The 15,291-nt window shown below is 42.7% G+C and overlaps 1 protein-coding gene across 2 annotated transcripts; it reads right to left on the bottom strand.

Annotated features, from left to right (window-relative positions):
• Positions 1 to 519: 519 nt before the first annotated feature.
• NUP54 (nucleoporin 54) lies at positions 520 to 15,203 on the bottom strand. Of its 2 annotated transcripts, XM_049815590.1 has the most exons (13): positions 15,015 to 15,203; positions 12,951 to 13,112; positions 10,521 to 10,604; positions 10,254 to 10,388; positions 9,311 to 9,540; positions 6,315 to 6,502; positions 5,237 to 5,433; positions 3,861 to 3,915; positions 3,190 to 3,283; positions 2,568 to 2,675; positions 2,083 to 2,202; positions 1,614 to 1,724; positions 520 to 1,353 (listed from the first exon to the last, which is right to left on the bottom strand). In XM_049815590.1, exons 1-13 carry the CDS (start codon positions 15,064 to 15,066, stop codon positions 1,225 to 1,227), a joined length of 1,665 nt encoding a protein of 554 aa, XP_049671547.1. In that variant the 5' UTR covers positions 15,067 to 15,203; the 3' UTR covers positions 520 to 1,224. The 2 variants fall into 2 exon arrangements, with proteins under 2 accessions (XP_049671547.1, XP_049671548.1); XM_049815591.1 differs by lacking the exon at positions 12,951 to 13,112 and having other exon boundaries at positions 15,015 to 15,200.
• Between the last annotated feature and the right edge of the window lie 88 nt (positions 15,204 to 15,291).

Here is a 15,291-nt window from a genome sequence, read left to right on the forward strand (position 1 = left end):
TCAATTGTAATGGAATTCTGCTTCCAAAACTACTCTTTCTGATGCACAATACAGGCTCTAGCATGCTGAGGCTATGTTTCTCTTCTGCTATCTTTCAAATTTTGTGAAAGGAAGGTTGGGTTTTTTGGTGTCTAATGAACAAAATGATTCTGTCACTACTGTGTTTGAGGTGTTCCTGCTGTACAAACTCCTACTGCAGAGCATAACGTATTTGTGTTTCAGTTATTTTCAGTGACTTTTGTAATGAAGAAAAAAAAAGGCAACCTCAGGGGGCAGGGAGGTGGTGGAAAAGCTGTCTCTCCCATTCATGTAGTAGCCAACGCCTCTGCAGTACTTGGTACCAGGTAGGATCTAAGTGACAGGACCTTGTGTTTTAGTTTGGTAGCAGCTCTGGGGCATCAGGTTTGAGAGCCTGTTACCTGCAGTGGGTGGAGGGGAGTGAAGTGCATTAACCCGGAGTTGTTGGCAGTTTCACTGCTTTGCTGATGTAGCTGAGAAAAAACCAAGAGCATGCACAAGTTATTACAAAGTCAGACTGAATTTATTACTCTCCGGCAATTAAAAAAAAGGCAGAAGACAACATCTAGACATTCTGTTGTTATTTAAGGGGCAGCAAAGCTTTTTATAATTCACCTCTGTAGAGCAACAAAATATCACCTTCCATTCCTTGCAGTCCAAAGGAAGGATAGAAACTGGAAACATCAACTTCCTGCAGCTTGCCCCAGTAAACTACTGGTACTGCAGAGACCAACATAGTTATAGTGACATACATATCTGTAATGATTTAAGTTAGCTTTTTACATAATGATGTTACTTGATTGTTTTGACAAAAACATGAAAACAGGCTAAGCTTTCAACAAACCAAGTCACAAGTGGAACAATGCCCTTGGCACTGCATTTCTAGGACAATGCTGTTGTAAAAAAAAAAAAAAAAGAAAAAAAGATGTACAATAGTACATATAGTTTTATAGTAAAACAGTATCTGAACAGATTCAGTTTTCCTTCTTTTATTAAAGCATATACAGCTTTATAAAATATAAACCTTCCAAAGGTCAAGTTCAAAAGCTTAGAAGAGGCTTTGCTAATTCTAAAGATTTATAACAGCCAAAATACCATTGCTCCTAGAAGATGCGTGTTTTATTTTACCTCAACAGTTTTAGCCTTGGAAGGTGAACCACGAACTTGAGTAATGTGTTCCGTGTAAGCCCAGCAGCATCCACCATGTCAACTGAAGACTCCTCCTCTGATGGGAATGCTCTCGTTCAGCCCATGTTCTATAAGTTTGATGTCTTCCAAGTCATCCTTTATAATGCTAATGAGGTGACTTAGGCCTTCTTGCTGCTGCTTCAGGTGCTGCACAGTTTAAAAACCAGCATAAGCATAGCTCAACTTCACAGATTTTAAGCAATATTTCTTAAAGGTGCCATGGCTGGTGGCAACTGCATAGAGTGGTTTTGTACAACACTTGGATGCACTGTCACCAAGAACAATAAAAAGGACTTCATCCTGTCACAAAAACATGACATTCTAGATACATCTCCCAAGTTAGCACATAGCTGGCTTGAATTATGAAGTTCAAAGAGTATCCCAGGATTCTACCCAATACTACTTACTTGCTTGATTTCCCTTAAGAGGTCTGCATCTATGTAATAGCGCTCTTCAGCCCGCACTGCTCCAAAGTGGTTTTGCATCCTAATTTGGGACATGAGCTCATTCAGTCTGCCCTGGGAGGAGGAACAGGCTTAAATCAAACAATTCATTTACATCTAATCACAACTCCAGCATGTAGCACTCTGAGTCACCAGGGCAGGAAGCGTTGCTGCTCATTCCGTTTTTAATTTTTTTTTTTTTTTGGAAGACATGCAAAGGGCAAGCAACTCCAATACTTCTGAGGACTCAAAAATACTTAAATATCTGTCAGTCAGGCACAAAGAGCATGACACAACAACCTAGTAACACTGCTGGACTTCTCTTCTGAAAAGAAGTCTTCTCTACACAACAAGTGTATATGCATGGTTTGGAAAACTTACATTCTTCTGTAAGGAGAAAACAGTTGTTGGCAAAGTTCTATTAACTGCTCACCTTGAACTGCGTAGGAGCGTTAAGTTCACACTGAATTGTATCTAACTGTACACGAAGCTGCTCTTCATCTGCTTGAATGGCATAACCGCTTTTTCTTTGGATCTCCTGCTTTATTAAAACCTGCAAAAGAAGCCTTTGAGGTTCATTAGAGAAGACTTTCCCCATTTCCTTCCCCACTAGCCCATCCACATGTCTCATCAGTTTTGTTCTGTCATTTAGTCTGCTGCTCCGAGACCTCAGGGCAGTCCCATAGCTTCTGAGTAAGCGAGAGAGAAGGTTCCCAAAGTAGCAAGACATGCTGCGCACCTGAAGCCTTCCCCAACAGCTCTGCCTGCTAATTAAATCAATAACATTTAGATGAAGTCAGAATTTCATCTTCAATGTTGGCCATGCACAAGATTGCACAGGTCATCCTGCCCCCTCTCAGTTTGTCTTCTGGCACTAGACTGTGTGTCAGAATGAGTTATTTAGACTACCCATGTTACCTGTAATGTTCTGTGAGAAAGCGCCATCAGTTTCCTTTTGTACTGTGCAATTTTTGCCATGGTTGTTGTTTGGTTTTTCTGTAGCTCGCTGATATCTTCTGATATTATCTGCAGAGGAGATGGAGTCAGTTGGAAGTCATAAGAGTTTCTGGTAACAGAACACATTAGTCCTGATTTGAAACCGGGATTTTTCAAACCAGTACTCAGTCCAGCAACTTTGCATCCTCACTAAAGATGCTTCCAGAAAGCTTTTTGCTAGACCTCTACTGTGCTGGTTTCTATTTATTTTCACATGCAGCTGGCATTTTCAGAAGGCATCAGAAAACCGGGTGCCTAAATTAGAGTCTGTGCCAGTGCAACTCTATTCAGCTGGTTTGAATTAGCCTATAAAAACACAGCAAAGTTGAACCTGAAAAAAAAAAGAAAGCCAAAACACACTGCTCAGTTTTTGGCCAAAGGATGTAATTAAGGAATATATTAAGAATTAGTATTGAAGAGTCACAGCCCCATGCACATGGTTCCAGTTTCAGTTTTCAACACACAGGAGGCATGGGGCGAGGCTCATTTAATAGCACATCCTTTGTCAAAAGCAAGCAGTCGTGATAAAGATGAGAAGCCTTACATCTAATCGAGTTTGATGCTGTTTGGTCATCTGATCTTGGACCTTCAATCTTCTCAACAGTTCCTTGAAACCCACCATTGGCACAGGAATAAGTCTACAAGAATACAAATATTTCTTACAACACATTTTTATATTAGACATGTGGTGCGGATTACTAATTATTCATATAATCCAATATAAAGTTACAGATAATCTTGGCTTATTATAAATTAAATTAATACGTAAACATATCTTGTTTTGCTAAGTTCTAGAGTCCTCACTATTCCTAACAACCTGGTGGTTGTTTTTTTTCACAAAGAAATCAGCCAAATTTATCTGTGACCACTGGAGGGTACAAGGGTCCATCACTTTAAGCTGCAGGAATAAAGAGAAAAAAAACCACGACAGTTGCAGAAAGTAAGTCACAACAAGTAGTCCATGGAATGGATGACACCACAATGTGAAATAATGCAAGTAAGGCTCTTTATCCTGACAACCCTTAAGGACCTAAATCGGTTCAGGGATTATACAGGCATTTCTAGTAATCCTCACTGCTTCAATTGAGATCAGCACTTGACAAAGTTATTTTCTAGTAAGTTTCTTACAAGTTACCTGAAGGGTACTACACAACATTATATATTTCTCCCTTTTCCTAGTCTTTTTGTAATACTCAGATGGACTACTAGACTTACTTGTCAGGATCAGGATTATCAACTTTGGCTTGTTCCCATATAATAGGATCAACACCTTAAAAAAAACCAGACAAACAAGTTTTTAGTATGGATATATCTGAATAGATACCTTACAGCTGTTAAGCAGGAAAGATACTAGGAAATACACACACTCTATGAACTTTGCTAACCTGAATGACTGTTATACGAATTAAGGTTAATTAAACAAGGGTACTTCTTAAAAGTCTTGGTCCTGAACTGTGGCAGTCAGTTCAGTCCAAAAGGCTGTCAAGCACTTCTACTGGTTTGAAAGCATGGGAAAGGAACAACCCATAGGTGATAAAATCAGGCAATCCCTAAATCAAGGGGAAAAAATTCCTGTTGTTTCCACTGTATGCTACACTTGGGTCATCTTCCCTCTTCAAGTTGCTTGTATTAAAAAAAATAAAAATAAAAAACAAAAATCAGTGATTAAGTGATCAAAGTATCAAACTAGTGGGCAAAATAATCCCAATAGGAATTATCATGGTTCCTAACAAGATTTGTCTAAAGATTTTATCTATTGACAGAAGAGTTGCTTGTTTTGCCATGAACTGCTTCATCAGGTAACACCATAAAAGCAAAGCAGTCTAATTGTACAGGTACATCAACATCACGATGCAAGTTATTACATTATCCAAACCTCACTGCAAATCAAATCACTGTATTAAATGCACATACCTAGGTATGCTGGGGGAGGCGGGGAGCAGGGAAGACAACACTGATAGGGAAGCAATTGACTTTCTGACCAGAAAGAGACATGCCAAAAAAAAACCCCAACCCCAAAAAAATGCTGGTAATTTAACCATTTCAGGCCAGCTTAAAGAAGAGACCAGAACAGTCAGCTACCATAAAATTTTTCACTGCACAACACTCCAGGTAATTTCTCATAAAACCTATTGCCTTCATACCAAAACTTATCTCTCAGGGTGTGACTGCTTCTCTGGAGCTCAGCACTAATACCTCTTCTTGCACATCTTACTGCTTGATTAGCCAGCCTACAAACTGAGCTTCCTTCTCAGTCATGGACTAACGAGCTGTGCCCAACCATCATTACACAGGCCCCCCCTTATTTTTTCATGTATAAGTTGAAATTATTTATGATGGCTAAATCATGTAGTATGGTGTTGTGTGGCATATTACTGGTAAATAATGACTGTCTTGGTAGACTACACTGCACTTCAGTGGGAAAGCCGGCTGTAATTAAAACCACTATATCAGTATGTCAGAGTGCCTTGGAAACTCTTGTAGTTTTAAAAGGTGTTGTCCAGTGGGGCAACACCTGCATTTTTCCCAGAGACCCAAAAAAGCCCCAGAAGAGGCCCAAATGCACCCCTGTGCAGCCCCAGACCACATACCGGCAGGAGGGTTCTGCAGGAGCTGTTTGACTTGTGCTGGGGAAAGCTCTGTTCTGGCCATGGAGAGGCTGACCCCCAGCTGCTGCAAGGACGATTTTATGTTCGCTTGTTCAAAGTGGGCATAGAGAGTCGTCGCAGGAACTCTCCTCGAAGTACCGTTGGGCGAGCGCTCAACAACATAAATGATCACTTCTGTCCTGAGCAAGACAAAATTCATACTGTCAGATAAAGATCATCACAGCACAGAAACTAACATGATGAAGAAAAACCTAAATCAAAGATACCACTTCTTCCAGCTGATTGTTAACTTACTTCTGCTAACAGAGATACAAAGTATTAGTAAGTGCAGGGTTTAACACAGCAAGGCAGAAAGAGAAAAAGCTGTAAATACCCTACATAACTACACTCTCCCCCCCAGTTTTAACAACCATATTATATGGTGATACCAGTACTACATTAAGAATAACCTAAAACCTTTGGCCTTTAAAACAGAATGAGCAACTGTGGGGAAGTAAGAAGCAGAAACGTCAGTGTGCTGAAGTACTTCAGGCAGACTAGCCTGAGGCCCCCAAACAAGTCAAAGCAGACAGCACTCTGATGTAACGCACACAGAATGAGCCAGCTCAACTAGCCTTGGAACAGCTTTCCCACCAAAACAAACATCTGTGATACAGAACACTGCAAAGACACTGTTACTCTACACCCCAATGCCCTTCTGCATGACCAAGTGAAGAATACCTCACAGCTCCTACAATACTAAGTATTTATCCCACCCTCATGGTTAACATCCTCATCTCCAACTTCTGCAGCTGAGCAAGGTCTGGAGAAGCCTATTTCCTGAACAGAGCTGAGGTTCTCAGCTGTGCACTCCAGCAAAAGCAAGCAGTAATATAAACAGGAAAGATACTGGAATTAAGACCTTAAAAAAAAGCAACATGAAGAAATGAAAGACACAAAATCAAACTCAGGATGAACAGATCTAAAATCAAGGAGAAAGGGAGACAGAGTAGACCAAGCGCTAACCCTTTATAGCATGCAATACAGGATAAAAAGGCAAAACCATGTAAGATTCACATACTGGTCATCTGGCATTGTTTTAACACCTTCTACGTTGACAGTGAGGGTCTGGTTTCCTCCCAGAATTTTGTGTAGTGATTCTACGAGCTGCTGCTGTTGGCTTCGAATATCTACTTCTTTTCTGTTAAAGACCAAGACTACGAGGCCATCTTCATCTTTGTTGTTGGGCATTAAACTGTAACCCACAGCCTGCAGATGAACAAAGAAAAACTGGGGATATATTACTTAGCAAAAGCATATTTAAGTGGTGTGAAGAGGAGGGGCAAAACCCCTCAATTTTTAGAGCAACTGGTTCAAAATTTAAGTTACAACACATTCAGAGATGCAGAAACATAAAATCAATCCCCTTTTAAAACATTCTCTCACAAGGCCACCAGTAGAGTAGCAGATTTTTACAAGAAGTTCACTAAGTATCCATTCCCCATCTTAAAAAAAAAAAAAAAAAAGCTATAGATTGGGAGATGCCAACTCAGCAGGGTATTTATGCTACTTCAGAGCTGATATCAATCAGGAACATTTTATGAATTTACACTTTTTCTAAGTTGCAAAAAGAATGAGAGGACCAGACCTGAATATAGAAAAATTACTAGAGTTCCAGAAAAATCTTACAACATTGCAAAACAGTTACTGACATAACCTAATTGAAAGATAAGCCAGCCATAAATCTTTATGGATCTCTTAGCATTTTCCTACTGTAGATCCAGACAGTTTGCCAAGCACTACAAGTCAAAACACGGACAGAGTTTTTCTACTAGCTAAGACATGCATCAAGTAAGCTTCTCACACCAGAATTTAAGACAGCCAATTTTCCCTGTGTTAGCAAGTGTCACGGGTTTTTTTGTACAATTGCTTATAAAGTTTAACGTTATCTTTATCCTTGCTGTGATAAAGCTGTAGGTAAGGTTCGATGTTTAATTCAACATCATAATCTAATACAGGAACACTTGCTGCCATCTGTGCTAAGCAACAGCATGCTTTCCCTGTTTGAAAAAAACCACCACAATCTTGTTGGCTCCAATGTAAACTCCACATGACTTGTAAGAAAGATCTAAACTGTTAGCTCATTATAAGCAAAAGCAGAGCAGCAGTTTTCACCTCATCTTGCCTATGAACTGTCACACCAACGTATCACTGGTGACACGGTGGACAGCAGGTGCTTTTTAAAGCCCTGACACCCCATGCACGTGGGTGATGTGCGCCTCACCCCTTCTGCAAGTTCAACTGAAGAGAGAAATGAGCTGGGGATGTGCCCAAGAGCCTGGTCTTTGGCAGCAGAAGGTAATTCCCTGCAATGGTGAGCCTCGCAGAATCAGCCTCCTTTGGTTGGGCCGTCCTGTCATGGTGCACAACAGTGACAGCTAAGAAATAATTTGGGTTTAAGCTCATGCCTTTCACTTCCATAGTTGTGAAAGAGGCCCACGCTGTGGGGAAAGACTTGCCAGTACACAGAAGACTAAATCTCATTACATGCCAAGTAGTACTAAGACCACACAGACATGACTCCTCCTGTACTTCTGTTTTAAATAAATAAATCTTTCACTATTTCTTTCTGCAATTAAGTATTTTCAAACTATAACAGATTTTTTACTTCGTTGTGGTCCTTCAAGTGACAGCCTGTATCACATAGCTTTGAAGCACACTTCTCTTGGTGAAGAGCTGCATGCTTCTCATTTGTTCTAGAGCTGGAATTGTGTACAAGTGGATTCCCTGAATACCTGTGAAACCCTTTGGGTAATGCTTCATTCTTATCAGGTGTCTGATGATTGCAGAGGCAATAAACCAAACTAGCTTACGATGCTTTGCTCCAATACTTGTGCCACCAACTTCTCCACTATTTTTCCTAGGCATCCACCATTGCTGACATATATTGAACTTTTCAGTATTTCACTTAAGGCACGTGAACTTGTAATGGCATTAGTAATACTCAAGTCACAGGGACAAAAGTAAACCTAGTACGTGGCATTCTCTAGCTTGAAAGTAAAAATTCTCCTTTTGGTAAATGAAACTGTAAAATGACTGATTTTCCATCACATGGCTTACACTTTGCAATTTTTCGAAGCCCAGGAAACTCTAAAGCCGTTTCAGGCAACAACTTACAAGAACATAAGCTTTCAGGTGCATTATCAACAAAATATTTAAGGTAACACCTAAGAAGGTAATGCAACAGAAGCCAAGCATTTGTTATGCACGCACTCGTTGCAGCAAAGATTTTATAAGAAGTGTCATGATGTGCATAATAAAAACTAGTCTTAATTAGGTATTAACCTACATTCAGGTTAGAAAGTTTGCATTTCAAAGAATCAGCTTGGCAAAGGAGGCTATCACCATGCCTGACCCAAATCCACTTTCAAGTCTGCAGCTTATCAAGAAACTCAGCAGGCACGAGATTTGCAGAGGATGAAAAGCCACATATTCTTTCTTGACATGAAAAGTAAGATCTGGAACTGCTAACAATGTAATACATGGAATGGAGTCAGCTTCAGCACTGGCAAGGATAAAGGTAGAGGAAAGCTGAAGGCTGGTTTATTTAAAATGGTATGCACAGGCCAGGTTCGTAGAGGGTTTTTCTAATGTAGGCAAAGCAATGAAGACAGACCCTGAAGTTCTTATTCCAGATGTTAACAGTTTCTTTCAGATGTGAAGGTCATTTTAAGTAGTTTCTCTAATACTGTAACCTAAACAAATACACATTAAAATTCATTTCCAGATATCTGCTCCAACTATACATGCACTAGCCTAAATGCTATCATATGAAAACGTTAGTTTCATGACCCACATAGGCACTCATTACGTAGTACCTCAACACCACCCAGATTCCCAGCACCTATACATCTTCAAACCTTTTAATTAGCATACATCAGTTGTGTACATTACCTGGAAAAATACTGCTTCAGAATACGCTTAACAGTAACAAAATCTGATTCAACACTCATGAGACACTCAGCAAGCAGAGTAACTGCCTTAGAACTGTTTGTGGGCCGTTGAACAATTCCATACCTTAAACCGGCAAAAGGGATTTTCCTGCGTGAACTCCACTGGAGCGATGTTATTGTTGAAGTAACCTTTGCCTGTTCCCCAGAAGGCCTGAAGCTGATTCCATTTTGCCAAAATAGCATCTCTCTCATCTCCTAAGAGTGTCGGAGCTGAGAGGGCACTGGCTGTATTGATGAGCTGGTTTGACTGGGCGGGTGTCTGAGCAGGCTGGCTGAACAAGCCACTTCCTAATGCTGTGTTGGATGAAGAAAAACGAATTAACTCCTTCACCAAGACAGACTCGCTTGCTAACATGTACCATCTGCATATCATTCGTATCACGTCTTTTCACATTTTGAGAAGCAAAATAAATGCACAGAATAAATAAATCATTATCAGATAATGTTTTTTAAAAGTATCTTTTTACACCCAATCTTCCTCAGCAACAGAAGTTCCTGAATGCTGAGTTAGAAGAAAAGATGTGTTATTTTTTCTTTAAATGAGATGTCTATATTCACTCATAACATCATCTGGCACCTTCAATTTCTAAATCTGAAGGGTAGATTTGTTATTGTAATTTCAGTGGACTCAGAGCCTGCTGCTGGTCATTATCCAACTCACATTTAAACTAAACTCAACACTGTTTTTCTCCACTTTCTAGTGATGCCATGAATGCCAACATCAATTCTGTAACTACTCTTCCTACCGCTGCCAAACCAAAGGGGTGAATGTCATTGGGAACTAATGGGTGAAACTCTGAAATTTGCTTGAGTTGTAGTTCAAAGAAAAAGGCAAGGGCTGCAAATATAGGCATTTCAAAAGCCAAATTTCTGAGAAGTCTCCATCAATCAAGTGATAAGTTTAACAGCCTCCTTTTACACTATACTTCTGTCCCAATACTTGTGTGCCTGTTGCAGTCTTATGCTTTCAACGCTAAGGAAGGGGTAAGCCGGGAGGCCATACTTACTGGTCTGTTGCTGCTGGGTACCGAAGCCTCCAAAGCCTAGCCCAGTTCCCAACCCACTACCCAAGCCAGTTCCAGTTCCTGTGCCAAAACTAGTACCAAATCCAAAGCCTTTGTTCTGGGTAGCACCAAAGAGTCCTGGGGAAATAAGCAAAGAATTTTTGAGGACAAGAGGAGAGGAGTATCTGTGTAATCCAAAGCATTGTTGTGAAGGGCTGATGCCCTACAGTTCATTCTAAAGCAAATACTTTCAGACTTGTACTGTCTTACCACTGGTGCCTGTATTGGTGGGAGCGGAAAAACTAAATGCTGGTCCGGCAGTGGTGGTAGTTGTCCCAAATCCTCCAAACGCACCTAACAAACAAAGTTTGCAAGTAAGGTAGACGGCCCATTGTGAGCGGCAGTTGCGCGTAACATCACAATAAATTGCACGCATCAAAGGGTGTTATGAGAAGAGATGTTGACAGATGGATGTATTATGTTACAAGCATGTAGTTCACATTGATCATGGGTATCAAGTTGATTGTCCGAGGAAACAGGGGAGAAAACATGAACCAGAAAGCCAATACATCTACATTGCGTCAAAAAAGCAAATAAAAAAAGCAGCAGTGAACTAACATCCTGTTCCTCTACCAGCAGGAAGTGCTTTCCTTAGTGACAGACACAACTAATAGTAGTATTTCTTAGATTCACTCTCAGGAATACTTCTAGTCAATGTTGGTGGTAAGTGTTTAATAAACAATCTGATGTTTTATGAACTTCTTAAACATTCTTAACCTCTTAAGAGCAAAAATAGAAACAAATCAGGTAAAGCCTGAGGCTAGGGTGCACAGAAGTGCTGTGCTTACATGGGAATGCTCTCACAGCAATGATTTCTTTCTACACACAAGTAAAATCCTACAAGGTGGCCTTTTTTTAAGCCTAGTTTCCCTATCATCCCCCCCATTAAATCTCATTTTGAGGTTCAACCACTATCAGAGGAAGACAGATGCAAAAGCAATCAGCGTTCCACAGATTTTCAGGATGACCAGTCACTGGTTAGCAGGAGCAGACCTAAGTGAGGGCCTGAGCTCCACAGTACCAGAGAAAGCCCCAAGAAACCCATCTTCCCATCTGCCCCCTTAGAAGAGGTGCCCCAATGCAGGGCAGCTGTGCTGAGACAGGTGCTACCGGCCCAGACAGCCTCCCAGTGCATGATGCTGCACAGGTGCTGGATGCCACGGCACCATCACTTTGCTGGGGTGGTGCCAGTGCACCATTGGCCCAAAGTGCAGCCTGTGGACTTCTGACTAGCCCTAGAAAAGCAAGTTCTCTGTTTCAAGCTGTTCTTACATGTGTTCAAATGAAGAAAGACAGTCTGCTACAAAGGATTTGTCAAAAAGACACTGCCATTGCTGACTCACACATCAATAGCAAAATAAAAGTCTCTTTAGACCTACTACACTTACCGTCCTCTTGTATACATACAAAATAAACAGCTTAAACCAAAGTTAACATGCAATCACTTCTAATTTTCATTCAGCAAACATCTGAATGTGAGCAGATCTAAGAAGTTGTTTCCTGTAACGTTCAAGTTTCAGTCCTACCAGCGAGGGAGAAACCCTAACAGGAGTACCATCAGATGACACAATTTTTTGGTAGTTTTGTACTCACAGTAGATTTAGTCATCCTCTCTTGAAAAAGGATCTAACAATGCAAATTGCTAAACAAAATTAAGTATCCAAGTTCTCTTCTGGAGTAGTTCAAATTCAGCTAAAGAAATACAGCCCAATAGTGTTCATACCAAATAAAAACAAAACCAGATCCCTTGAGTGCACAGAATAGGTAAGAGTATGCTAAGACAGGGAACAATGACACTGTGGAATGAATATAATTCCTATACGAGCAGCGGCAACAAGACCCCACAGGCTAATTCTACATGAGTAAAAGCATTAGAAATCCATACAATTAAGCATTTTTATATGAAAGGGAAAAGATTTAACTTGAAATTGTATCAGCTGATAGCTCGGAACTGATGGATCTACATGGGGCCATGAACAGTTTTCTTAATACCCAGCACTCACATCACACACAAGACCCTCCCACAAGCATAGAGAATCTCTTAACGAGAGCCTGGGATGCGTGCTATTTCAGGGTGCAGAATGGCATTTAGGAAACAGAGATCACAGCGAGGGCTGGTCATTTTGTGCTGATCGTATAAAATTTGTTTCTCCACAGAAACTATTGAGGTGTAGTGCATTCATGACAGCCAACGGAAGGCCAATGAGGAGACACAGGGATAGATGAAAAAACATGACTGCAGTAGTCCAAGAATCTCATGTCAAGAAACATGGCATTAGGGACCAGCTCTGCAATTGTTCCTGATCGCCTGGATCTGAACGAGGAATTGATGTTGCCGTTTTTCTAGTAATCAAGGCGCAATTTTAGACTAGGTCAGACTGGTAGGTTACCACAACTAATTTCCATTTCAGAGACTGAGCATTTGGTTATTTTTCCTTAACAGCTATTTCTTGAGAATTTAATCCGAAAAAAACCCTACAAGCCTATGGCTCTCAAACCTATCTCACTTTCAGAGCTTTTATCTCCAGTCTTCACTGGATATGAAGATTAGTACCAAACACAGATTCTCAGTTAGGAATGCAATTCTTGGACCCCTGCTATTAACATTTATTAGAGAACAAGTATTTATGCATTATCTACCTGCACTTGCCAGACTGTTACCAAAATTGAATGGTGGAGTTGAGGTAGTGGAAACACCGAAATTCCCAATATTAAAATTCACTGCAGGATTAGCAGTTAATCCGAAACCCCCAAAATTAAACCCACTGGCAGTGGAGTTTGTAGTTTCAAGCCCACCAAATCCTGACAAGCGGGAAGCAGAAAAAGAGCAAGGTAACATTAGTTCCAAGTAAAAGGTAGGTTCAGGAAAGAAAAGCTAAAAAATTTTTCCATCACCATGGACAAGACACACATAGTTAAAAACAAAAGTAAGATATTAACTGGCATTAAACATTATTTATTGAACACAAGGAGGACAGTTATAAGCTTCCCGCGTAACTCACTCTTCCCACATCACTGCTGTGAGCATCTTATTTTTCAACTATACTGCATATAAAGCAGCTAACATTTTTCCCATCTTACTTCAAAGCTATACATGAAAACATCCACGTAATTCAACATTCCTGTTAAGAGTAATTTTTACCTGCCTAAGACTGCTTGATACAGCTGCATCTGTACTAATGTAGCTGACAGTAGCATAATTCTTTCACATGCTATCAGGAAGGCAAGAATAAACTATCTTCATGCTAATACCATACCCACATATGAGCAGCAATGGCAGAATAAACACAAAATACATCTCCAGCAGCTGAGGCACCATGCGTGCCTCAAATACTCCAGGGCGGACTTATTCAAGTTATATTTGCAAAATCTGTCTAGTCCAGTGCTTACTGGTAACTTACCAGTTGCATCCAGGTTTTCCAGCACTAAGAAAAAAAGCTAATACAGCAGCTCCCCGACTCCCTCCCCAGAAGTAGCCAAGAACAGGTTTGTACTAGGTGGACAGACAAGCAACGGGCAGTCCTGGGGTGTGATCCCAGAATTCCCTCCCATACTGCTCTGTGAGCACAATAAACATTCTAACAGCATACAAGCAGCACAAGATCATCTTTTATTTAAGATGGGGCCAGAAAGTCTCTGTCTAAACCAGCCAGAGTCAGAGTGAAAGACCACACAGTATAGTCCAGGCTAACTGCAGCAGTGAGCCCTGTCCAAAGGACTTACTGTCTGCTCTGAAATCCAACAAAGAATTATGTTACTCAGTGAGAGTAAGGAAGGCTCTGGCTTGCATTTCACCAAGACTGACAGTCCATTGACAGCAGCAAAACAGTAAGAGGGAAAAAGCCTTCCTTTACAAGTTAAAGCACTATCCTTTACACTGCTCTAAAATTAACTTCCAAGAGCATCTTATCCAAACAGGAACATGACTGCAATCAAAAGCGATGATCCGAGTGACCTGGCAGTATTAAACAGGCACCACCGTGCATCAACACATCACAAGCGTTCTCAGAGCAACTGACTCTTCTTTCGCCAGCATCAAGCCCTGGACATCTCCCGACACGGACCCACCACCACCGCGCAGGAACTGTTCACGCGGGAGAAAGACAAAAACCCAACAAAACCCGGCCGGCACGGTGGGGACAGCGTTTGACCGAAGGCGGGTGGGAGAAAACTAGCGGGGGGAGCTCGCATCTCACCGGTTCCGCCGAGAAAAGGCGAGACGAGACGGCCACGGCCCCGTCCCCGGCCACACCCGTCCCCGCCAAAGCCCCGCCGAGGACAGCTCCGCGCGGCCGTGCTCATGGCGCTCCGCACTAAACGGAGGCCGGCGGGGACCGGGCTTCCCGCCGCCACTGAGGGGCTGCGGATGGCGCTGACAGAAAAGAGGAGGGGGCACGCGCGCCCGGTCGGCTCTGAGGGGACCGCGGGTCTCGGGGGGGGGGGGGGGGGGGGGGCACGCGCCCCTGGCCGCCGCTGAGGGGGCCGCGGGTCTCACTGGTGGTGGGGGGGGGCACGCGCCCCTGGCCGCCGCTGAGGGGGCCGCGGGTCTCATTGGTGGGGAGTGGGGGGGGGGGGCACGCGCGCCCAGGACCGTTGGGGCTCGGCTACCGCGCCGCGAGGAGGGAAAAAGACTCTGCCCCACACCCCCATCCGCCCGCCCCGCCCCGGCTCCTGCCGCTGCCGCCCGGTACCCTCCGCGCTCACCGGTCGGGTTGGCGGCCCCGGCGCCCGCCGTCGCCCCGAAGTTGAAAGCCATGAGCTGCTCTGTTGGCGGGGCCAGCGGGAGGCGCGTGCAGCCCCCTGGGAGGTCCGACCAGAAACAAACCGCTGCCGCTTCCGGCCGCTGCCGCTAAGCGCTTCCGGTTAACGCGACCGTCAGGTTATCGTCGTGGGCCGTACCACTACGCGCGGCTGGGGCGGGGGCAGATGGGACACCATCCCTGGGGGACGGGACGGGACGGGACGGACACGACAGTTCAAA

This window comes from Accipiter gentilis, chromosome 12 (genome assembly GCF_929443795.1).
Source record: "Accipiter gentilis chromosome 12, bAccGen1.1, whole genome shotgun sequence".
Classification (NCBI taxonomy): Eukaryota; Metazoa; Chordata; class Aves; order Accipitriformes; family Accipitridae; genus Astur; species Astur gentilis.

Excerpts from the sequence above, each read along its gene's own strand:
- NUP54 (XM_049815590.1), bottom strand. The coding sequence starts at position 15,066 with ATGGCTTTCAACTTCGGGGCGACGGCGGGCGCCGGGGCCGCCAACCCG. Across the intron at positions 13,113-15,014 it reads CGGGGCCGCCAACCCGACCG|GATTTGGTGGGCTTGAAACT; the intron begins GTGAGCGCGGAG and ends CCCGCTTGTCAG. Across the intron at positions 3,916-5,236 it reads CCTGCAGAACCCTCCTGCCG|GTGTTGATCCTATTATATGG; the intron begins GTATGTGGTCTG and ends GTTTTTTTTAAG.